The 23,902-nt window shown below is 39.8% G+C and overlaps 1 protein-coding gene across 1 annotated transcript in view; it reads left to right on the top strand.

The window, feature by feature from the left end:
• The window catches only part of SLC9A7 (solute carrier family 9 member A7), a 68,200-nt gene that overhangs the window by 28,317 nt on the left and 15,981 nt on the right, over positions 1 to 23,902 (top strand). The window contains exons 2-13 of the mRNA XM_005516505.3: positions 3,009 to 3,208; positions 4,521 to 4,598; positions 5,253 to 5,329; positions 5,979 to 6,091; positions 7,393 to 7,498; positions 7,785 to 7,926; positions 10,919 to 11,024; positions 11,363 to 11,451; positions 11,564 to 11,677; positions 14,057 to 14,168; positions 15,516 to 15,669; positions 21,164 to 21,223. Coding sequence (XP_005516562.2) covers positions 3,009 to 3,208; positions 4,521 to 4,598; positions 5,253 to 5,329; positions 5,979 to 6,091; positions 7,393 to 7,498; positions 7,785 to 7,926; positions 10,919 to 11,024; positions 11,363 to 11,451; positions 11,564 to 11,677; positions 14,057 to 14,168; positions 15,516 to 15,669; positions 21,164 to 21,223 — 1,351 coding nt within the window. The remainder of the gene's footprint in view (positions 1 to 3,008; positions 3,209 to 4,520; positions 4,599 to 5,252; positions 5,330 to 5,978; positions 6,092 to 7,392; positions 7,499 to 7,784; positions 7,927 to 10,918; positions 11,025 to 11,362; positions 11,452 to 11,563; positions 11,678 to 14,056; positions 14,169 to 15,515; positions 15,670 to 21,163; positions 21,224 to 23,902) is intronic.

Here is a 23,902-nt window from a genome sequence, read left to right as displayed (position 1 = left end):
GCCTATAAGTAAGTCTTAGTCTAGGCTTGTCCATTGAACAATTCCAGGTATCTCTCTTTCTATTCCACTTTCCTCTCCAGCTGCAACTCTGATGTTTCAGAAATGGTGGAAATCCATAGAGAGAATTACTAAGGATGCCCTGGTCCTCTGTATAAACACCTAGTGGCAGACAGCTTAGAAGGGCATCCTTCCTGAGGCTATAAACCAGGCAGTTTCTTCTGCCTGAAAAGCATTTGGGGTTTTAGTTTTTTGTGATCTTGGGGGGCTGACTGAGCTGTCTGAGCTTTGTTAATGTTGTTTTATCAAGTGAGATGGGATGTAGAAATCACATAACAAGTCCAGTAATTTTTTAGTGTGTTAAAGACATGATGTTCGTTGGAAAATTGAGAATTCTTCCATATAGATTGTTGTGAAGGCTTCAAATGTTTTTAGGAAAGGCACTAATTACTTCTGTCAAATGTGTGCTTAAATGTTTCACTTTAATGTTCCAAATTTGTTGGTTTGGGCCTATATGATATATATAGGAGTATGCCTGTACCTTTGTACAGTCAGGGAGCTTTCCATTCTTCTAATTAATCTTTTGAACTAACAGATGTCTAGTATTTTGCTGATTAAACTGGCTGTGGAATTTGTGTGTCTTCCCCTTTTGTTTTCATACATATTTCCTTTAGTGACTGAGCTGTGGGTAGCTTCACCCAATGCTTCTGACAGCCTTTTGCCTCAACAAAGGCACCTGGTCCAGATGCATCCTGCTGCAAGACAGCACCCTGACAGCAGAGACCACATGTTCCTAAACTGCATGGTGCTCAGTGCAAAAAACTCATCCTTTTTGCTGTTTTACCAATAGGAGGTATATGAAAATTCCCTGTAGCTGTGCTACTGGGCCAAGGGAGAGTGAGGATATGGGATAGAATGTTTAACTTCAAATGCTAAGTACTAGTTATGAATATAATAGTCATATAACTGGTATGTTTTATTATGGAGGAAAAAGTACAAGTGGATTATATCCAGTTATATAGTGCAATCACCTCCTGCTCTCAGGTTTCTCTTCCTAATGCAGTAGTAATGGAGTTTCCCATCTGCTTTTACAATGCATTCAGTAAGGACAGTCTCTGACCCTAAGAAGCTACCAGTGTCCCCCTCTCTATTATCAGCTGAGCAGCAATATAGAATTGGCTTTGTGCCACAGCTATGTGTAAGCTCATCTGTACAGTTTTCTTTTTGCATTCTGATTTACTACAGGACTTCTGGCTGATGCTGGTTAGATCAGTTTTTGCCAGTCAGTCTTCCTGATGTATTCTGTGAGCGTAGCTCTTCCTAGCTGTGAGGAGGGTGAGAGCAGCAGAAAGCTTAGGCTGCTTGCCTAAGCAGCAAGGTGAAGGTGTCTGTAGCCATAACAGGTAGTGCAAGTGGTTTGGAGGTGACTGGCTGTAAGCTGTCACTTTGTGTCACTTTGTGTTTCTGCCTCATCCATCATCTGTAGCTGTAAAATGCTCTGGTGGTGGTAGGAGATGCTTCTATAAATCTATGTATTTAAATTGTTAGCATTTGAAACTCCAGTAAGTAGATTTATCTTGCTTAGGGGATCTCTGTGTTCTCTCAGAGTATGTAGTTCCCTTTTCTAAATAAAATGTATCTTAATATTCCAGTTTATCCAGGATTTATCACGTTGCTGCTCTGTTCTTAGAGAAGGAAGGCTGGAGAGGAGCCTCCCACTAATGTCACAGCTGCTACCTGCTGTATCTTCTTTCATTAAAACAGTTTATCACTGTGGGCTTTAGGAGAATGAGGTGTGTTCCTTTGGTTGGCTTTTTGGGGGTGCAGTTGGGTTACTCTTTGCACTGTGCCATAACAATAAGTCTATTTGGGTTTTTGTTGTGTGTGGTAGGTTTTTTTTGTTTGTTTTGCCTCATTTATTTTTTGTTTATTACCTGTCAGCTTCATTTACTATCTGGGGAAGCTATGGATGCAGAGGGAGGGTCACAGGGAGCAAACCCAACATTGACTACTGACTTGTCAACAAAAGCATCAAACATCCATCTTCATCTTGCACTTGTCTGGAACACAGATTAAATTGCAGATCACCCTGAGGCAACAGGGGAGCCTTTAGTAAGTGGGTATCAATTTGTTTACTTAGCAGACCAAAACCACTTTGACTGTTCTTATGTGTTCTCTCTGCAGATGTTTTTTCTTAGTACATTGTAACAGGAATGGTGTTCAACTAGAACTTTGTGCTTCTCCAGCCCCCTGGCACTAAGTTATGAATTATTTTTGTCACTGTGTCTGATGCATTTGTTACTGATAGTGTTTTCTGGTTGGATTTTCTCTGCTGCCTAAGCAATTTGTCCTATATTCCTGAACCCTGGATCTCTTATGATTGCTCATTTACACCGCATTTTATTTTTGTTTATATGAAATGTGGAAAATGCTTGCGAACAACATGTAGCGGCTTCCTCATGCACATCACCTGTCTTTTAGTTTTAAAGTTTGTGGAGCACACAGAAGATTATGCAACAGGCATTGTTTGCTTGTCTAAAATTTTAAGACTAAAAATGGCATCCTTGCTGCAGCCATAAAATAATACAGCAAACATCACCATTCTAGATCAGGTGTGGTCATGTGTTTCCAGCAGTCCTTGTTTTCTGGCAATTGCCTGGTTCTGTCCTAAGGGCAGGTGAAATGTATTTGAAGTGTCCTAATGTTTGGCCTCTCATGTGACTGGGGGCTTTCACTTCCGAGGTGTGAATGAGGGTGAGGAAGACAAAAACTGAACCGGAACCTTTTGTTTGTCACTTCAGTCAAATGCTGGATCCTTCAGATTCATTGGTGGTTTTGATGTGCTCAGGCCACCCTTCCCCTGCAGAAAACTGACGGTAACAATTCACTTCAACGTGTTTATGATGCCCATATGCTTGTAAAGTTCATGCACAATCCCTTGGATGACGTTTGAAACTCGTAAAAGTGCAGGAGTAGCAAATCAGCCTCACGGGTTTTTACCTCTCTTCCAGGACTCATAGTTGGGGTGATCCTGAGGTACGGGACTCCCTCCACGAGTGGCCACGACAAACCATTCAGCTGCTCGCAGGAGAACAGGCCCTTCACCACCCTGCTGGTCAATGTCAGCGGCAAGTTCTTCGAGTATACGCTCAAAGGGGAAATAAGCCCTGGGAAGATCCACAATGTGGAGCAAAATGACATGTTGAGAAAGGTGAGGCTACACCATTTCACATGCTTGGCCTAGCATTTCTTCTTCATCTGTGCTTCCCTCCCTCCTCCCGCCTCCATCCCATTTGAGCCTTAGGTAGTGTCAAGTGTCAGTGTTCCTGATAGTAACAGCACTTCAGTGCTTACTTCAAAAGCACCTTCTGTATTATATCACTGCTGGAGAAACTCTGCTCTGTTACATGTATGTGGTGTTTTCCTAAAGGCCTCTGTTTGAAGACTTAATGTATGTTTCTAACACCTGTAGAATTCACTGAGACCAGCTGAACCAAAAGATTTTGCTGCCTTGTGTAAATGCAATATAAGGAAAATTATAATTTCTTAGTGAAAAATGATTGTTCCTTGTTGGTTTGCTTTTTGGGTTTTTTTCCTCTAGGGTCTTAAAATCTGTTTATTGTTGGGAAATAGTTACTGCTTCCACCCTATAAACCACCAAATAAGACAGTCTGGTGTTGGAAGTGAAAATCACCTATCAGAAGTTGTTCAGATGTGTTATTTGCCTTTTGATTCAGTGTCAGGAATTAATCACTTTTGTATGTATCAAAGCTAGACTTTGAAGCATAGGATTGTGATCTGCAAGTATTTCTTTCTGCAGATTACGAAGAGAGCTGAGCTGTCTGTGTGTATCTCTCTGCTTTAGGTGTCTCAAGTTAGCTGAAACGAGTCCTACTGTGGGAGGGCACATTTGTAGTGTTTGTCTTCTAACTTGTACTTAGGCAGTGGGTGAAAAGAGCATAGATAGTCTCATATGTGTGAAGGTCTTCTGTTTGCATTTTAACTGCTGTGTTTTGTTCTTTAGTGTAGTGTAGTCCTTCATGGATATCTGGAACCCCTACTGAAATACATGGAAGTGGTGTATTATCCAAATTTCTGAAAACCAGTCTTGTATCTGACTTGATTGGCTTACAATAACTATTCAGTGGTTAAACTTGCACAAAAAGTAAGCTAAAATAGCATTTCATCTGCAGCTATACTAATATCAGGTATCACAATAGGAGAGGTCTCCTTCAGCATCATTTCTTCTAGAAATTTTCAATTTAAAATAGGGGACTGTGTTTGGGACTGCCGCCAGATCTTGAGTAGCTGATGTGATGCCTGTTCTCTCTAGATGCTATTTACCAACAAGAGCTGCAGCTTTTTGCTGCTACATACAAACAGAGCTGGCCAATGTTTTAGAGGCTAAACTTACCTATTTCAACAACCAAAAATAGTGGTTGTCAGAAAATGAATGAGGAAAAAGTCCTAACAATTTGTATATGTCTGCTTCTAATTGAAATTTCATATTTTATTTTTTTTAGGTAACATTTGACCCAGAAGTTTTTTTCAACATTCTATTGCCTCCTATTATTTTCCATGCTGGTTATAGCCTGAAGAAAGTAAGTGCAATAACTTCTGAGGAGAATAGATCCTTTTTTTTTTTTTTTAATGTGAGATTGCTGATTTTTTCAGGATTGTAGTCTCCTTTCAGGCATTTATTTACAGTAAGAAAAATCTCATTTCCTCCAGAAGTGGTTAGGTCATATTGGTTTAAGAGAAAATACATATATTTTGGAGTACAAATGTATTAAACTCCACTTAATTTTTCTGATTTGTTTTTCTTTGGACTTAGCCAGACATTAATGTCAGTTTCATTTAAAGTAAAATATGTTCTATTATGAATTGTTTTGGTCCTTCTTAAATGTTGAAAATGCAGTAAATTACGCTGAGAAGCAGACCTAATCCTGAGTCCCAGTGGAGATGTGCCAGACCCTTAATGGCAGAAGGGCCTAGATTCTAGTCTTGCTTGAGGGCATCATGAATTGGTGCTGGTTTCTGTCAATAGGATCTGTCTTGTAGGATCTAATGCATGGCACAGATCTGGCTTATTCAATTTATTGAAGTTGGATTGAATTCACGTAGCAGTAATTGAAATGTTTCTCTGAAGTAGAGGTGTGTTTCTGTGTGTTGATGCAAGTGAAATATTGTGCTACATGGTTCTGAATGGGCAATATAACTTTTCTAAAGTATATAAACCTCTTTTTCCTATGCAGAGACACTTTTTCAGGAATCTGGGGTCCATTTTGGCTTACGCTTTTTTAGGAACAGCAGTGTCTTGTTTTATTATTGGGTAAGTGAACTCTGATATCTGCTCCTCTCTACACTAAAGTTTAAGCTGAGAAAACACTCTCTCTCTCTTTGCCTACATATGTATATTTTATGTATGCATATACACACACATTTAGTTCAAGATAGCTGGTCATGTTGGTTTGCTTGCCTACAATCTCTTAAGCTGCTCATATTACTGTGCCTTGTATACAGATATTCTGAAAAACAGAAATCCTGAATTGTATTGGTGACCTTGGCTTGTCTCTCAAAGAATTTCATTAGAGAAATAATCTATTATTATAGACTAATCTTACCTCAGAGCTTTTGACCTGTGTATTGTGTTGGGAGAAATAATACCAAGGGGAATTTTGAGCAGGGAAAGTTTGGTGGAAAACGGATGACACACATAGATTCTGAGCTAATTGTGTGAAGATTTCAGACTTTGCTTACTGGTTTTATATGATGTCTTCTGGATCATTTATTACTTGATTTGCTTCATAGGGAAAAGGGGAAAGTTCACTTTGAGTGCTTTGTGCTACACTGTGGCAGTGTCCCATTGAGCTGGAGCAAAAAGAAACCTATCTGAAATGCTGTCGCTTGTGCTTTTCCTTGGCCTGCCTGAAGTGAACCAGCTTATTTAATTTGGAATGTTTTATCTTCTTTCTCTTCAGGAATCTCATGTATGGGGTTGTGAAACTAATGAAGTTGGTGGGTCAGCTGTCTGATAAATTCTATTATACAGACTGCCTCCTCTTTGGAGCAATAATATCTGCCACTGATCCAGGTAGCTTGATAAACACTTTTTTAATAACCTTCCAAAATAACCATATTGTTAGGATTTTCAGCTGTATATTAACAGGATTCTATTTCTGTTATGTCAGATTACTATCTCTGAACCTCTTCTCTGAAATGCATGCAAATTCTGAGCATTTTGAAAGCTATTCTCTGCTGATTTGTGACTGAACTGGTATGACATCATGGTATATTTGGAGAAAAGTCTAACTCTCCTGTTCAAATACTTAAATATATTTTTTAGGTGGTTTCTTGTTAAGTATGCATCAAGTTTAAGACTGCAAATAGATGGAATTATTGCTTTTTCTGGGTAGCAGGACTTCCTTCTTCAGCTACATTTTTTGGAGATGGGTAATTTAGGAGCAATATTTGAAGCTTTTAGGTTCTTTAGGTGGGGGATTTTTTCCTCTTTCAGATCAACTTCATGTTTCACAAGTTAAGGCAGAAGAACGTTTTTCTGGCCAAGTAATTTCAGCTTTTGGCCAAATAATGTAGACATCCTTCAGTCAAGCAGGCTCACATTGAAGTCTCTGCTTGACAGATCAGTTTGTAGGTCAGGGGCCAGGGTGGGGAGTGCTGAAGTTATGAAGCTTGATATTTAAAGCAGTTTATTTGAGGTGCTTTGTGATGATTAGTGTGAAAAAGGGAAGTAGCTCCTGTGATTGAGCTGAGCTCTGAACAGCTGGTGGTTGCATGCAATTTATGCAAAAAATCACCATGTGATTTCTGAAGTGTGTATATGGGAACATTTTCAAGATCATGGTCTTTCATCTCAGAATTTTCTTGAAAGAATGATTATAAATATTTAGCACTCTTGTCCTTTTTAAATTATGTGGAAATTCACACCTGTGGCATAGTGTATACTTAAGGGAACACTTAGGATTATTTGTACTGTTTTACAATGGTTGAAATAATAAACCTGTGTCAACAATCCAAACAGCTTTTAAAAGCAGGAAGAGCTGCACAACATTTTGCTTGCTGTCTTATATGGAACATGTTTTAAAATAATACCAGGGCTTTGGTAGAAGGGCTTTGTCTGCCCCATGCCCCTTGATCATGGGGGTGTTGCTATGAACACTGCAGATGGGAAGACAAAAGAGCCACCTCCTAGTGGAGCTGCCCTAAAACTGATGGAGGAATTGCTTACTTGTGGGTAAACATGGCTATGGCTTCCCATTTTAGTTTTGATCCCATACTTCAATTCCTGGGTTGTGTTGCTTTACCCAAACTGTAAAGTCTGCTCCACAGCACATACAGTCATTCCAGTGTTGTTTTCTTCTTTTCTTTCTGTAGTTACCGTGCTAGCAATATTTAATGAGCTGCATGCTGATGTCGATCTCTATGCCCTTCTGTTTGGAGAGAGTGTGTTGAATGATGCTGTTGCCATTGTATTATCCTCGTAAGTAACTATGTGAATTTCTACTGTGAAATTACTAAATGGCTTTTGGCATTTGTCTGAAATAAATGCTTTTTCTGAGAAACATTATTTTAAATTTAAATGGATTGCCTTTAACTGGATTGGTAACCACTGCAAACATTTCCCAAGGCCCCTAATGCATGCATAAGCCAGAATGACACAGATGCCTTCAGAATGGGATTGCCTCTCTGTGGCTCAGGTAGTGTTGTTACAGAATTTTTTTTTTCTGATGCCACTTCTAACTTGTCATTGTGTTCTCTCTTTCTAGATCTATAGTTGCCTACCAGCCAACAGGTGAAAATACCCATGCTTTTGATGCTGCAGCATTTTTCAAGTCTGTTGGTGTTTTTCTGGGAATATTCAGTGGTTCTTTCATGATGGGAGCAGTGACAGGGGTTGTGACAGCTCTGATATCCTTTTTCATGTTTGGTTATTCCAGCTGAGGTGGCACATACGGATATTATCAGGGCTTTTCTGTTTCCCATTATAGCAAAACTAACTCTAGCTTGTTTAATTCTCAGTATTAAGATGTGGCCAGTATTCATGTCACTTCTTTTCTATAGAAAGACATTATAGGTACCCACAGAAATCAACCCTTTCCAATAAAACTGAGACCATAGTAGAAATCTTAGTGATGTTGCTGCAACAAACCAAGGGAGGGCCATTAACAGGCAAATCCTAATAATGTTTAGTTTTTTATGGAGTTAGAAAACCTAGTTCTTATTATTAGTCTTGAAAGACATCTCCTATGATAAATGGTATTTGATTTGTCTTCAGCAAAATCTGTTATTTCTGGAAGGGGTAAAATGTGATGTTTTGTACAATGATCATGAACCTGTGACTCTGAAGCAGTAATGTCTGGACTGTGTCTTATATACGCACTGTCCAGATTTTCCTGGCATGTCTACATAATGGAAACCCTTTAAGGATATCAGGGAAGATGTGCTGTTGATGCTTTAATGTTCAGTCTCAATTCCACTGATCTGCAATCAAGGGGACCCAGAACCACGATTCTTCCTTTGGCTTTTAGGCTTTCATTCATCCATAGCTCTCACTGCTCAAATGCAGTTGTTGTGGGTTTTGCCTTGCTGGCTGGCTACTAGTTAAGGCTGAAATGCATTCAGATCCGTTTTGTAAATTTATGCTTCTGAAGCAGCAACTAATCCTTGCTTTTTCTAATGGTTGTGCTCAGGAAGATGATGTGAGGCTGTTCAGAATAAAGCCTCTGTGGTGGCATGTTGTGTGTGTGGTGGGGATATTTTCCTTTTTGTTCTGTTTTGGTTTTGTTTTTTTTCTTTGATTGTTTAATTATATGACTGTTTTCTTTTGGAAACATCCTTAATGTCACGCAATGCTGTAGAAGCAAACAAAATTTGCATTTTACTATTCATAGCTGATTAGAACCCATAAATTATGGATTAATATTCCTTTAGCCTGAAGTACCTATATCTGTACCTCTCTGAGTAAGGGGTTTCATGCAGTCATGCACTGTCCTTTGAGAATAAATGGAATACATGGTTTCCAAATGATGTATATAATATGCAAGGACTTATTCTGGCTTTCAGCTTTCAAGCTGCCTGTGTTTTTTTTTTTTAAATAGTTAAGTTGTAGTACCACATGGTATATTTTTACTAAATTGCAGCATCTGACTGGTTGAAAAGATGTGAAATACATGGCCATGTCTAACAAATAAAGAAAAGGGTTAAGAAAAAATAAAATAAAAATAAATAATAATTTCATTTCAGTTAATGTTTCAATTTGACCAATTATAAGAAATAATGAAATGTTTTTCTTTTATTGCCTTTCTCTCACCTTGATCTTCCTCCAAAAGGATGAGCACAGGTTTTAATTTCAGATTTAATGAAATATTTTGGTATGGTTACTTACAATTACAGCAAGGGGAATAAACCGTTTGATTCACAAAACTGCCAGAAAAGACTGGAAATAAGGAACCAATTCTGACAGGGACCCTTGCCTAATTTCAGGGGAACAGGTTTGAACCTCCTCCTCCTCTCCCTTGGAGTGACTGTAGCTATCCAGTTTCCTTAGGCATCCATGAATTTCCCTTGAGCCAGGCACTGGGAATATCTGAGAACTCTGTGGGGAAATGGGTTCCAGGTTTTTTTATGTTGGGTGTTGCTGTCTCAGAAGCATGATCTTACATCTGTTTAGGGGAAGTGGTGGGGAGGAAATCAGCTGAGCTCAAAAGTTTTAGAAATGGTTTCTGTGCAGAATTAATAGCTGCTTAAAAAGTATGCTGCATTTTATATTTGGTGTAATGCCAACACAGAATTTAATTTTTTTTTTTTTTATGATGCTCTGGGCTTTGTTTTGAGGGCAACCTTCTGACAAAGGTCATAGCTGTGTGTCTGGAATATATGTTTGCCCTAGTCCAAGTCAGCAGGGGATGTCAGCAAGAAGTAGGTGTGACTGGAGAGTTGGTACTGATTGCCTTCATATGAACTGTGCATAGCTGTTTGCACCTCAGATACAGTGTGCTGTTCAGTGTTTACCTGCTCCAGAGCAGCACTTAGGAAAAAAAAACACCAAAAGGATTCTGTAAATAGGTGAACAACTTTTTTTTTTTGTAGTGTCTGAAGGGCTAAATTTAACACTACTGAAATCTGTTCCACTTCTTCAGTAGCTGTATGAATTGTTAATTCAGTGTGTGCTTTGATGTTCCTCAGGTTTTACTCTCCTCTGCAAGATGAACTTGGTTTTTCTTTGCTTTGAAACACTGAGCTGGTCTGAGTTGGCTTTTTCTCTAAAACACATCAGCACAAGGAGAGGTAATACATTTTGTAGGCAGAAATTGTTTTGCCTTAAAAGTACTGAAGTAGCCATGTTTGCTGGAAAAGACTTAGTAACAAATCTGAGAAGAAAAATTCTTGTGAATCTCACTGGTGTTAGGGTTGCTGTAGTCAAGAAAAGCTCTGTAAATTAAATGCTTTTGAATGCATTTTATGCTTTATTTGGAGGTGGGAGTGGGACTCATAATTGAGGTTGGCAGGGGGAACAAAACATCATTCCCCCACCAATTCCCTGAAAAGCCAAGGCCCACACAGTCTAAAAGGAACAGCAGGTGTATATCCCTTCCTTGCCAGTACTTCAAAGGGAACCATAGAATAAGATAATATTACCACTAAGAGGTGGAGCCACACATGTACATAAAGGACATATATCCATTGTGTCATGGATAAACAACAAAAATATCCAAAACTGATTGCTGCAAGTTGAGTCTGAAGTTTGCCTTGATGTGTTGGAATTTGCATTTTTCAGCATCAAAAGTGCTTTGTTTTCTAACAAGCATGGGCTGTTAGTTCATAAAAGTGTTTTTCACAAATCCTCTGGGAACAGAGAAGCCAAATTATTTCTTTTTGATCCCTTAACAAGTGACTTAACGTGACAAAGTTTACCAAGTTGCACTGCTTCCCCCTGCTGGAAACGGCTCTCTTCTTCCTGATGTCCTGGAGCACTTTCTTGCTTGCAGAAGCTTGTGGATTTACTGGTGAGTTGCTTGGATTCAAGTATGTGGAGACAGAAGTCCATCTCAGCAGCCATTTTTCCACTTTTTCATTGAAGCTTTTCAACGAGGAATATGTTTGTGGTTAAAGTTGGGTTGTTGGGTGTTTTTGCATTCTGTTCAGTGTTGAAGCTGCAGCTCACTGTATAACAAAGGCCATGGTTTGGTTCAGACACCATCTCCTGGTATCTCACTCACTTGAATGGAAGAATTATAGAATCTCAAGGTTAGGAATTGTGTATTAATTAAATGGAGCTTGTGAAGGGCAAGTGTGGTGAGCTGACAGTAAATAGGCTGATTTTTACATGTGGTTCTGTTCACAGGTGTGGTGGCTGTCCTCTTCTGTGGAATTACCCAGGCACATTATACATACAATAACCTGTCAGTCGAATCAAGAAGTCGCACAAAGCAGGCAAGGATGTCTTTTACCTTTTTTACAGTGCATTGCTGTAGTAGTCCATGTACTTTTATTTTTACAGCATCTTTTTTACTTGGCCTTTAACATGTGATGGTTTTCTCTCTAGCTCTTTGAGGTGTTGCACTTCCTGGCTGAGAACTTCATATTCTCTTATATGGGCTTGGCACTGTTTACTTTCCAGAAGCACATATTCAGTCCAGTTTTCATTATTGGAGCTTTTGTATCCTTTTTCACATTGTGTGAGGTTTCTCTATTGTCTTATGGGCCCAAAAACTTGTGATGTCTGTTGGCTTTACCAAACAGAGAATGGTGGCTGGCCTAAGTTTCCCTAATGTCTCACAGGCACAATAATTTTGAGAAAAATCTTTGGTTATACCTTACATCAAAGCCCTCAGGCCTCTGTGCCACACAGTTGTTGGCTCTGTACCTAAATGTTAGAAGCCATATTGTTTCAGTAGATAAATAAATGAGTATGCTTTAGTGCATGCTTTGGCCATTGACAGCCAACACTGTTTGTGTTCTTGTATTTGAACTTTGGAGACCTGGAAAAGGATTCATTTTTCTCTCTGCTTCCAATGGCCCCTTGAGAAAGTAAGGGGCAAACTTCAAATACATAAAAAGGAATGTGGGTGAATAGATCATCTTTAATGAGCAATGTCCCCAAGGCTGGCGTCTCTGGTGATGCGAGGAGAAAGGAACTGAGCTGGGGTGCAGACCATGACATGAAGGGTACACATTTAAAGGTTCTGCCATTTTCTCTGGTTGACTTGGTATCTGACTCTCAAATTCCGCAGAACGGAACACTTTGTAGTAGTCATACTCATGTAAGCTCTGCATCCTGCCCCCGTTGAAATGGACTGTGTAACTCTCACCTCACTATATACCTGGCTGCTTGAAAATTCAGCAGAATTATAAGTATGCATGAAGAAATGGGAACTAATTTTCCAGTCTTCATTTCCCTCTGCCTGTCGTAGGAGTAGGGCTAATGGCAATGGAGGCAAAACACTGTAAAAGGTCATATAAAGATGGCCATGTATGAGATGTACTTCTTTCCTCTTCTCTCTACTGTTTCCTCTACTACTTCTCAGGATTTATCACACTGTCTTTATTTTCCTTTGGCCATTTACATTTTCTGGAATAGTAATAAATTTTCTCCTGTGTTTCCTCCCATCCACTTTTCTGACCTTAGAAATGCTCCAGAGCCCTGCAGACATTGGATAAAGATATGAATAGAATAGATGCATCTGGTATACCAAGCAATGTAATTTTTCATGCTTAGTGTGGCCTTCCATCTTCTCTCAAGTTGTGCTGTCAGCCCTGGGTTTGTTTTTAGTACTTGTTGTTCTACCTACTCGCCTTTTAATACACTCTCCACGTATTTTTCTACCACTACACTTAGCCTCTGTTGCCTGTTGAGTGCTTTTCTACCTTTGTGAGGAGGGCATCTAGTACTAGCACCCATGTTTTACTCAACACCTGTGGTCCCCATTGAATTAACAGCTTGCAGGGGTGAAATGTAGAGACATCACCAGTTGTTGAAAGGCTGGACTGTAAAGGCAGAGCTAGAGCCTCAGCATCCTTGGCAAAATCTTAGCTATTATGTCTACATACATTACTCTTGATGGCTTCTGATGTCTGATTTCTGCAGTCCTCAAAAGGACTTGTATAGCAGTTGTTTGGAATAGTTGCATGAGGGTTATTGTACAAAGTAATAATCAAAATCTGATTTTCCTAGAGATATTCCCTGCTGACAGTATTGCATTGCTTTAGCTATGGCAATAACGCAGTGGTGTCTAGAGCTCTTATACTCTCTTTATTTCTTTTCCATGGGAGATTTATTATTCTTCTAATGTTCCCATCCCAGCAGCAAATGATCAGTGTTTGTTTGGCTTCTGACCGTGCTGGCATTTTACAGGATTTCAGCCCACCACTCTATTTTTTCCCAAAGTGCTCCTTATACCATGGAGACTGTTTTCAGCTTTCTGCTTCTTCACTGGAACCACTGGATGTTTTGCACCACACTGGGGGTGCTTACCACCTACTGTCATATATTTCTGCAATACTCTTTCACTATTCTTTTCAACTTCATTCTAATGCTGACAAATGGCTTTTGGATTTATATTCTTAGTAACTCTTTACTGGTAGGTGTTTGCTAGCCAATAGGAGATTTTGCCTCTGCAGGAGTCATAATGGGGTGGCCACTTGCTGGTCTTAAGTTGGTTTTCCCCTCTGTACACAGGACTGCATTTCTGTTGTTCCAAAACTCAAAACTGAGTGGTGGTGGTGATAATTATTTAAAGTGCGAATTTTCAGCACAAAGTCTTCATTTGTACAACTGGTCATTTTAATACTAGATATAATTTCATTGTGCATCTAAAAACTTAGTTATATTAGTAAAAATTTGCATTTTGTGCAATCACTTTTAAATGCACAAGTTGCATAAAATTGGGGAAAGTCTGCTTTAGATGCACACCTACAGGAAGAACGCTTGATATCATGATGTAAATCTCCCACTAAAACAGAAGCTTCATATTAAAGCCAGATACTAAAAACTGTATACCTCAACAAAAATAAATCCTTAACCCTCAGCTGCAAACAGGTTGCAATCTTTTTGGGCAGAGCTGCACATATTTACCCCCTCTCCTTCTTGTTGAATTTGGGCAGGAGGCATAAGATCAGTTGGAGCTTTCAGCACATGATGATGTTTTCAGGTAAGAGCAAAAATTCTGGGCAATGCAAAAAGTCTTAATTTTAACTCGTAAGCAATCGACTGTGTTACCTTCTGTTTTTATGATCCACGTTCATGCATCCTAAAGGGAAGGTTTACTGATTGTTGCAGCATGCCATCATGTACCCTTCAGCCTTTACAGAAAGTGTGCCATGTCTGGGGTGGGTGACACCTTGAAATGCTCACAGCAGGCAGCACCTCATGTTGGGAATAGAGCATTTTCACTTGAAGTGCTTGTGAAGAACTTGGGAGAGTTGGGATGTACCCCTTCCAGAAGGCTGTTTCTAGCTGAGATGATGTTCACGTTGTGCAGAAACAGATTCCTGCTGAGAAAATCGAGATGTATTTACCGGTGCCCTTTCCCACTTAGTTGGACAAAGGTATTTGACTTAAATTGCCTTGTAATTTCTGTCACACAGATGACTGTTTAAGTTTGTAAGGCAAATTATGTATTGTGTGTCCAAACATGTGCATCCTCCAGAAATTGCAGGGAATCCTCTGTACACAAGAAGGTATAAAGAGGATAGAGCCAGGCTGTTTTCAGTGGTGCCCTGTGCCAGGCCCAGAGGTAATGGGCACAAACTGGAACACATGAGGTTTTCTGTTTGAACATCAGGAAACCTTTTTTACTATGTCCAAGCATTGTACAATTGCCCAGAGAGGTTGTGGCATCTGTATCCGTGGAGATATTCAAAAGTCATCTGGATGTGGTCCTGTGCAACCTACTGCAGGGTTGTTAAAACAGGGGAATTGGACCAGATGAACTCCAGGGATTCATTAAAACCTTAACCATCCTGTGATTCCTTTACATAAGAAGTCTGCAGATGGCCTGATGCCATGGCTTGTTCTTGCTAGTGAAGTTTCATAACTGGGAGCAGAGGAGAGGAGGAGAGATACAGTCTGCCTGTAACCATGTAATTAACTAGAGTATTTTTCTAGCTGATAAAAACGTCATGTCAAGAACTCACATTTCAATTATGGATTCAACTAGAAAAGTCTGAATTTTCATCTGGATTCAGGGAGCTGCTTGACTCACATGATGTCTTGCTGTTGTCCACAACTTGTTTCTGTCTTCCTTTCCTGTTAATTTCTGGAAGTATTTACACCTTTTCACAGCACTTGTGGATTCTATAAGAAACCAGGACAGTTACAACATTTGGTTGTAAATTATCTCAGAGCATAATTTATCAGGGAATCTGAGGAAATTAAAACCTGCTGGAGCTCAGTGCTTTCTGCCTGACATTTTGCAGGAGGGATCAAGGAAAGGTGCTGTGCTATCCACAGTCACGGCTGCACTTCTGAAGCTGTGTTATTTCATTCTTTCTGATAGGTCTCAGGGGAGCCATGGCATTTGCTCTGGCTATACGAGATACTGCTACCTACTCCCACCAAATGATGTTCTCAACAACTCTGCTCATCGTGTTTTTCACTGTGTGGATTGTGGGTGGAGGTACAACCCCCATGCTCTCATGGCTGAACATCAGGTCAGTATGCAGCTGTGTGCTGGGGAAACTTCACTTTTCAACAGGCAGCTGTGCCCATTTGGCATAGCTCTACAGGACTTGCTTGATGCTGGCTAGAAGCATTTAGAACATGGTATTTTATATATATATATATATGTAGGTATTTAGGGCATGATATTTTAAAGAGGAAGGTTCTAGTGCAGTCTGGTGAAGAAAATGAACTGATGCTGCTGGGATTCAGCCTAAAGGTGCTCTGGTGTCCTGCAAGTAGGTATCTAGGTCTTTGCAGCCCAGCAGGATATGGAATAGTGTTGCCTGATAAAGCAGCTCTATATTGAAAGAATTAATCTAGTCCCATATAAACTTCATATTATACTAAGACTGTTCCCTTTCTTTTGGCTCTTCATAATGGGCCTGTTATGGTTTTTAAGTTCAGTGGATTCCTAACTGGGTGGTGCTAAGCTGAATGTACTTTAAACAAAACCTGATGTTATCTTAAGCAACTGGGATAAATGGGATCCTGCTGGTCTTCAGGGTGTGTTTCCTCCTGTTTTGAGGAGATCTGTGAAAATGGTAAGTTCAAATGCTGGTTAATAGTTACTACTTTTGACTGCATGTACTTTCATATTTGAGAATATTTATCAAGAGATGTGCTAGAGAATCACATATCAATCATTGATAAAGACATATATATTATAATTTAGGAAGTTTTGGAAGTTTGGGAGGCAAAGATAAATAGAGGGGAATTAAAACAATACGAGCTCTACAAGCCCTGGGTGCAATCAACCATTACCCCAGGGCTTCTTCTGTCATAAGCAGTAGGACAGGACTGAATTCTTGCATGTGGCCCAGCCCTCGGCCAACTGCAAAATCCTTCTGAGGTAGCAGCATTTTTTCCTCCCATCCTCTTCCATCGAAACCAGGAAGCATCCAAGGTTATGTACTTCCTCCTTTAGCTAATCTAGTTCAGCAGTGAGGCTCCATAAGCCTGGCTGATGAGCTGGTCCTGCAGGCAGAGAGGACTAACCCCATCTCCATTCCAGGCTTACCCCTCAAGGAGGCTAGACTTGCAGAAGCCATTAGTGTGACCAACCAGACAGAAGAGCTGTAAAGGCTGTGGTACCATTCCTAGAGAAGTAACTACCAAAAGATAGCTGACTGAAGCATAGTTTCGAGTGTTTAGCTGTAGTTTTAGGGGGAGATTTACCCAACCTTGCAAGTAAGCAGTAATTTTAACAGTCACTTTTTTGGCGTGGCTGACAGGAAACAAAGGGTGAACTTTCCTGTCCAAGGAAGGGTAATACATGTAACAAGGGAACTCTCCATAAAAAGCATTTTAGAGAGCCCCACGGGTCTGCCTACAGCTGGCTCGGTAGGCACTGACCTGCCAGAGATGGAGTCTGTACTTTCTGGGACCCCATGAAATCAGATTTGTGCCAGGAGGTGGCGGCCGTGTGCCGCTGAGCGAGAATTAGAAACGGTGCCGGTGAGATACCTTCAGTGGCTAGAGCACTTTCTGCTGGGGAAAAAAAAAAAAAAAAAAAGGGGTCCTGATTTTACAGATTAAAAACAAAACAAATTATTTTCCAGCTGAATTTTAAAATTATGCCAGTTATCTTTTTTCCATCCCCTTCTACTGAGTGGAAGAGGTAAACAGGAGGCGATGAAGATGAGATGCTGTCCCAACGCCTCGCTCAGCAGCAGAGTGTATAGTGCTGATGTATCCTGAGCCTGTGCAGTAGATAACTTGTCCCTAGGATGCTTTCTGAGCCTTGGTAGTTGCCCATTAAATTCGATTGTCAGAGGCTGGAAATTAGTGGTCATCACATACAGGATTATTTAGCAGAAGAGAGGTTATAAGATAAAAGGTTGTTTGCTTCCCAGATGAAGTGATGTAGAAAATTAATGCCATGTGTATGTTGGACTTAAATGTCAGGATTTGTGGGGACTCCTAAGAGTCCAGTTCTGATGTGAAGGTCATGCCAGGTGTAACAGGAAGAAAGGCAGGCTAGTCAGCCATTACCAAGTCCTCATGAAGCAGCTGGCCTTTCTTCAGTGTGAATGTGAATAGAAGGCCCATGTCTGGGCGAGTCAGAGGAGCCAAACCAGACACCAAAACCAAAAGGGCTTATTTAAGGTGGTGCCTGCATGATTTAAGTAGGGCTGTACTGGGGAGCTGGCTCCAGCCAGGAGTGTCAGCCTGGCCTGTTACCACTGAGTTCAGGGGAAGCAGCTGTGTGCATGCAAGGGGCAGCGCCCACACAGGATCCAGAATTGCTTTGCTGAGGCCAAGAGGAAGAGGCACATGCCTTCTGGCCACACCGTTAGCTGTGCAGCGTTTGGGATGCATGCTTGGTTCTTTACTTACTGTTGGTGCCTTCCCATGATATGAAATATTAGAAGTAGGGTAGAGAGGCTAGCATGAAAATTAAGTTTTGGTAACATAAAAAGCAGTATAAGGAGGAAAATAGGCAAAAAAAGTCTCTGTCTCCTCTTGCTAAGTTTCAGATATCGGGATGAGCAGGCATCTTTTCAGATAGGGTAGGTTACCAGGGACACTGACAAGGCTTTCATATACAGCTATGTGAAGAACCTGAGGTTTGTAACAAAGGCTTAACTTCAGTTTACTGCTTAACTGGTTGGAAAAGTGAGGTCACAACTTCAAAATCTGAGTAAAAAAATAACAGGATCTTTAGATACTCTTTAGATACTTTTGATTTCTGCCACTTGACGCCAAGGAAATTAACACCAGAAACTGGAGTTAAAGCCATGATATCATGTGTCAGAGTTCCTTGGCTGACTGTCAGTGAAACACATCCAAGCATATGAGTGGTAAACAGTTATATTTTCTAGTAGTAGATTTTTTTCTTAGAAACTAAAGCATGACCTGAATATTAAAAGTATAATCTCATCCTTTAAGACCTAAACAAAGAAACAATTTCCTGGCTGAAGCTTTAACAGTTTCAGCAAACTTGAGAGCTATGTAAACAAAACTACTGGCAAAATTCCTCTTTTCAAAAAAAAAAGCCAAACAGCTGACTTCTTGTTTCATTTATCTGTCCCAGGAAAAAAGAGGGAACTCCTAGCATTTGTATTGCAAAACAATGTGTTTTCCACTTTTGATTAGAGGTTAGTGACCTGGTTCTTTTCATGTTGAATGAAGCAGCACATGGATTAGTGCCTTCCTCTCCATAACCTGCTGCAAATGCAGAAGTTATTGCTTATTTTAATGAAGTCATTTCAGTTATACTTAGAAACATTTTTATTAATCCAAAAGCATTATACCTTACACTTTAAAATTATTTAGGTTTCTTTCTACCATAAAAGCTAAAGGTTGCACAGACAATGTCAACTTAGACATTTAGTGCCTTATGTCTGACTTTGCATGTAAAATCTTTAAAGAGCTTACTATTTAACAATTTCTATTTTTCTGTAAAAGAGTAAACTGAAAAAGAAATGTGGAAATATTAACTCATCCAGCTGCTTTGTGGGCTACCTAACTATCTGTGATGGTGGTGAAAGTGTTGGCTTGCTCCAACACATACTCCATTCCCTTACCCATGGTGGTGCGATGATAAAATGTGCGTTTCATACCTGAGAGTGCTGGGATGGCAGGAGGCGAGTGCTGATGCTGGGATCCAGCCTCATGCTATGTTCCATGAGGTGGGGGATGTCTGATAGGAGGTTGCATCCTCCTGCTTTGCAGCCTGTTTCCGTTATTGTATTACTTAGATCCTTCACTGTGGCCTTCAGCCACCCTCTACTGCCCTCGAAGGCACATGCACAGACACAGGGGCTGTCCCTTGCCCTCGCCGTGGGCTTTTTCCTTGCCCATCTCTTTCTGTCTAGTTGTCTTTCCCTAGTTTTTCTGTTCTTCCTCCTTCTTTCCCAGTCTCTAGTTATTCATCATTGGTCTTGAATTTCCCTTAGTAGTGGAGTGGCAGTGCTGCCTCCAGGCCTCTGGCCTCTCCCCTCTGGGGCTTACCCTTGGTAGGAAAGAGATTGCCTCTTCCTCTGGAAGTCAGTATGGAAGATGCTTCATTTTCTCTCTTCTTGTTCTCTGAAACACAGCAATTCACACCACAGAGAAAAAGTGTGGGGAAGGCACTGTAGCAGTTGGGTTGACACACATCTGCAGCACACAGATGATATGAGTTGAACTGGCAATTCTTAGCCAGCAGTTTCAGGAGTCATTGTCTTAGTTAAGTGAAGTCAGAAAAGATCCAAAAGCATCCTAAAAACAACCTGAGACAACTTCTTCTAATTCCATAGGTTTTTAGGGATTGGGTTTTAATTTTTTAAAAACATGGTGGTGATGGGAGTTCTCCTCTTTCTCAGACATCTTCTGAGAAACTACTGAACTCTTCCAAAATAACTAAAATTTTCCAAAAATGCTGCACTCATTACAGACATCTGGGAAAACTTTAGTATACTAACTTGGCAAAGATACAGGAAAGAGGAAGAAGTCATAGAAGGGAAGTTATTGGGCAGTTTTTAATTTTAGTTTTTGCTGTGCATGCAGAACCATCTCAGTGATGGCCTTGGGGAGCAGAGTACTCTGACCTGGAGTATATGTTGGCATGGGAAAAGAGCTATTGAACATGGAGTCCAAAACAAAGCTATCTGAAGTCTGGTATTTGCCTCAATATTCAAGGATTAGATGGGTACATGCTCCTCGTATCACAAGCTATAGCCTTAAATATTTGGTTAGTCAAGATGTCAGCATGCAACCAGGGTGTGTGCGCCTGCTTTTTCTAAAGTGAGGCCTCTGTGTATTTCTGATCATCTGGGCTTTTATTTCACATAAGCAATATATAGTTCTTGACCTTGCCTGTGGAAAAATATAGGGGAAAAAAACCCCACAGACTGTTAAGAAATATATGTGAAAAATACTGGAAGTCAAAAATGCTTTCATTTGCACCTAAAAAGAAAACCCCACAAACACAACTGAAAAACAGACTCTGTTATGACTGGAGATTAAATCAAAAATGGAGAGTCAATTTTTAGTTAAAGCAATGGAGCAATTTAGTGCTTGTTACCAGTTGGTTTGGAGTGCTCTGAAAGCAGGCAGTATTGGATGACCCCTCTCATACATGTGTAGCTTCTCATGACTACTTCCTGTGATGTCTCTTTCTCTTTCAGACCATGTGCAGGTCTGAAGTGGTAGGAGTTGTCTTAGATTGGCTCTGTCTGTGTGCAGCACCAAAGAGAGCTACTGAACCTGGTTTTCTGGGGGATGTAGTCTGTCATTAATACAGATATGTTGCCAGTTGGGATCTGAACAAATGAAGAATGTTACTGGATATGTCAATCATACATTGCTGCTCTTGCTAATTTTGGTTTTTTGGTCACTTTGTCGTTGCTCTGCCACTGCTGTTCATATATGTTTTGTCTTTTTTGATTTGGTATGTTTTTTTTTTTTTTTGTTGGTTTGCTTTGTTTTGCTGAAGAACTCTGTAGAGCTCCCATCTTATGAGCATTTTGTTACTCACATTGCATTCTTGTGCTATACCAGAGTTGGTGACCATGTTCCATCGGTGGAAGAGATGAGTGAAAGCCACTGGCTGTATTTCAGGTGACACTGTGCTTTCCTTGATACCACATTAACCTGGTGCTTGGCTTTTTTCATCTTTGTAACACTGAGTGTGTGCTCTTTTTCTATACTGTGGCATGCTGCTGCTGCTTCTTTTCTGAGAGTGCTGCAGGTGTTCCTCACTCTGAGTCTATTCACTTATCCTGAGCTGTGGGAATGTGGATCACACATCATATCTAAAAAAATGAAACTATAAAACATATTCTTTCACTCTGTGTATAAATATTTAATAAAGCAAAACTTGAATCTCTGGCCTTGGAAGACTTGAGAGCTGAAAACTATGGACTTGATCTTCTGATCTTTAATCACAAAGGTATTCTTCAGCATTGCTTGAGATTGAGGAAACAACTTTTCAGGTTGGAAGGAGCTTCCTAGATGATTTAGCCCAGCTTCTTTGGGGATATATTTTTAAAAACAGAGATATCAAACAGAGAAGAGTAGGATTCTGGTTTGGTGTTTTTAGAACAGATAAATGGTTAGAGAGAGAATTGAAAATAAGATAAATCTCTAACTATATCATCTATAGGGGATGTGTATTTATGTGTGTGTGTGTATATAAAAACAAACAGAATATTTATGTAAAGAAAGCTCTTTGGGATGAGGCAATGGAAAGTTTTCATTACCTTGTCACACTCAAGGGTTTTCAGCAAACTACTGGATTTGCCAGAGATGCAATGTGTTAGTTTGTACAGACAATCTGAGAACTATTAACTATTACAGTCGTTCTTGGCTGTTACCATAGTAATTACACATGCTAAATCTAATAATGCCTGGTATTTTGGTAACTTGTCATCTATGTGTTGTAGGGCCCTGGAAAAGTTTCTGAAGTATCAGAAGAAATGATTCCACCCATTTTACAATGATGTAATAGAGAACTTGATGTAGTTCTGTATGCCTTTTTACTGTTCATTTCCATCCACTTAGTTCAGTTTTGTGTGTGAACCACTTTCTCCCACACTGTTTAAATTACTGAATTATACATAAGCTTAATGTTTTGAGAGATCAAATCTGAGTAGCTTCTCTCCTACTTGTGATGCTGGAGTTGTAGCTGTAGGGTAAAGACCAAGAAGTCCAGGACTCAGTTAAGGGCAGAAATGCTGTGTGTTGGCAGTGGGCATTAGGAGCTCCAGACCAGTCCCTTTGCTATTACAGAGATCTTAAATCCTTTTTTGCCTTAAAAGAAAAGTTTTCATTAGGGGGGAGTGAAGAAATACACTTAAGTTGGATTTTTACTATAGCGTACTCTTGTCTACAGATTCCAATGACTTTCCAAAGCTGAAATAAAGACGTCTGAATTTTATGTACTAGTAACTGTCTGTACTGAAGGAATAAGGTGTCTATCATATACCAAAGTGATTCCAATGGGGGAAATAAATGTATTTTTCACCAATTTTGAAACACATGCATTGTCACAGCTGAAAAACTGCTCATATTCTTCATCTGAGATCTTCTTTTAAAGAGTTACTTATTTTTACAGCCTTGGGGAATCCCCACACAACTGCTGCAAAGGGCTCTCAGAAAGAGTGGAGGGGAAAACAAAGATGCTTGCTGGCATCTGCACAACCTTGGCCTTGGCTGTGCCACATCTGCTGTGCCATTCAGTCCCCATCACAGAGGTGCCTCTTGAATAAAGCGCTTTTTTCACCCTGCCTTTCTGCTATGGGGCTTGAGCAAAACAGCCCAGCCTTTAGCCAGGCTGCCCTCTCTGTGCCACTGACCTCTGGGAGGGGATCTGTGTAAATCCATCCAGTAACAGTTTAATTTATAAAACAGGCTAAGTAAATGAGAGCTGTTATTGACCTTTGCAGCACGTTTAAATTGCAGGAAGCTTTTAAAATAAGCACATATTAAGCACATGAAATTGATTTTTTTTTTTCTCTTCAGCATAAGAAGAAAATCAGTGTTGAAGACATACATGCATTAGCTTTACTCATATTTTTAATTATTGAAGTAGTTAAGCAAGGGTGAAGTAACTAAATGTTTTTTGTGCTTTTCACTGTAAAGGAGGTAGGGACAGACTTGATTGGTTTTTGGTATTGTTTTATTTCAAGTCATAAAGGTGACACTTTCTTAGAATTCTAGGGGCTGGGCCTACAAAAAAAAAAAAGTGATGCTTGTCATGAGATCAGTGTATTTAACCTTGAAACTTAAGCAGGCAGGCTTGCTACCAAAAAGTAAGGCTTCCTGTACAATTGATGCTAGGGTAGTGGATAAGAGCACATTGTTTGAAAGATATAAAAATTAGTTGTGGGAATTCAAAATGGAAATGTATTTGGTGTTAATCTCTGAACTGAGGAACAGACTTTGAGAGTGAATTTTTAAAAAAAATGTGATTTATGGAAAAGCATGAATTATCAGTATTCAAAATAGAAATTAATTTGAAGAATAACTTTGGAAATAAATTGAATGGACAAGTCTGTGTGGATATACTATTTCAATATTGAAAGGAACATCTGTAGTATGATTTTTTTTCCTAAAATTGGAACCATTTTAATATAGAAAAGTTTTCTTTGTCTCTTCAGCACAACAGTGAACCCAAATTCCTGGTCTGTGATGTACTAGGACTTTTCACTGAACAGTGTGGTTTTCATGCCTTTGGACTTCAATTAAGTCCCATTCCCCTGCCTAAGGGCAGCTAAAATCCACAAAACAAATGCAAAC

Source organism: Pseudopodoces humilis, chromosome 2, assembly GCF_049639895.1.
Source record: "Pseudopodoces humilis isolate 2021_Gansu_Grassland_sample_001 chromosome 2, ASM4963989v1, whole genome shotgun sequence".
In the NCBI taxonomy this organism is placed as follows: Eukaryota; Metazoa; Chordata; class Aves; order Passeriformes; family Paridae; genus Pseudopodoces; species Pseudopodoces humilis.
Note: the sequence above shows the minus strand (reverse complement) of the source record. Positions and strands in the feature narration are given on the sequence as shown.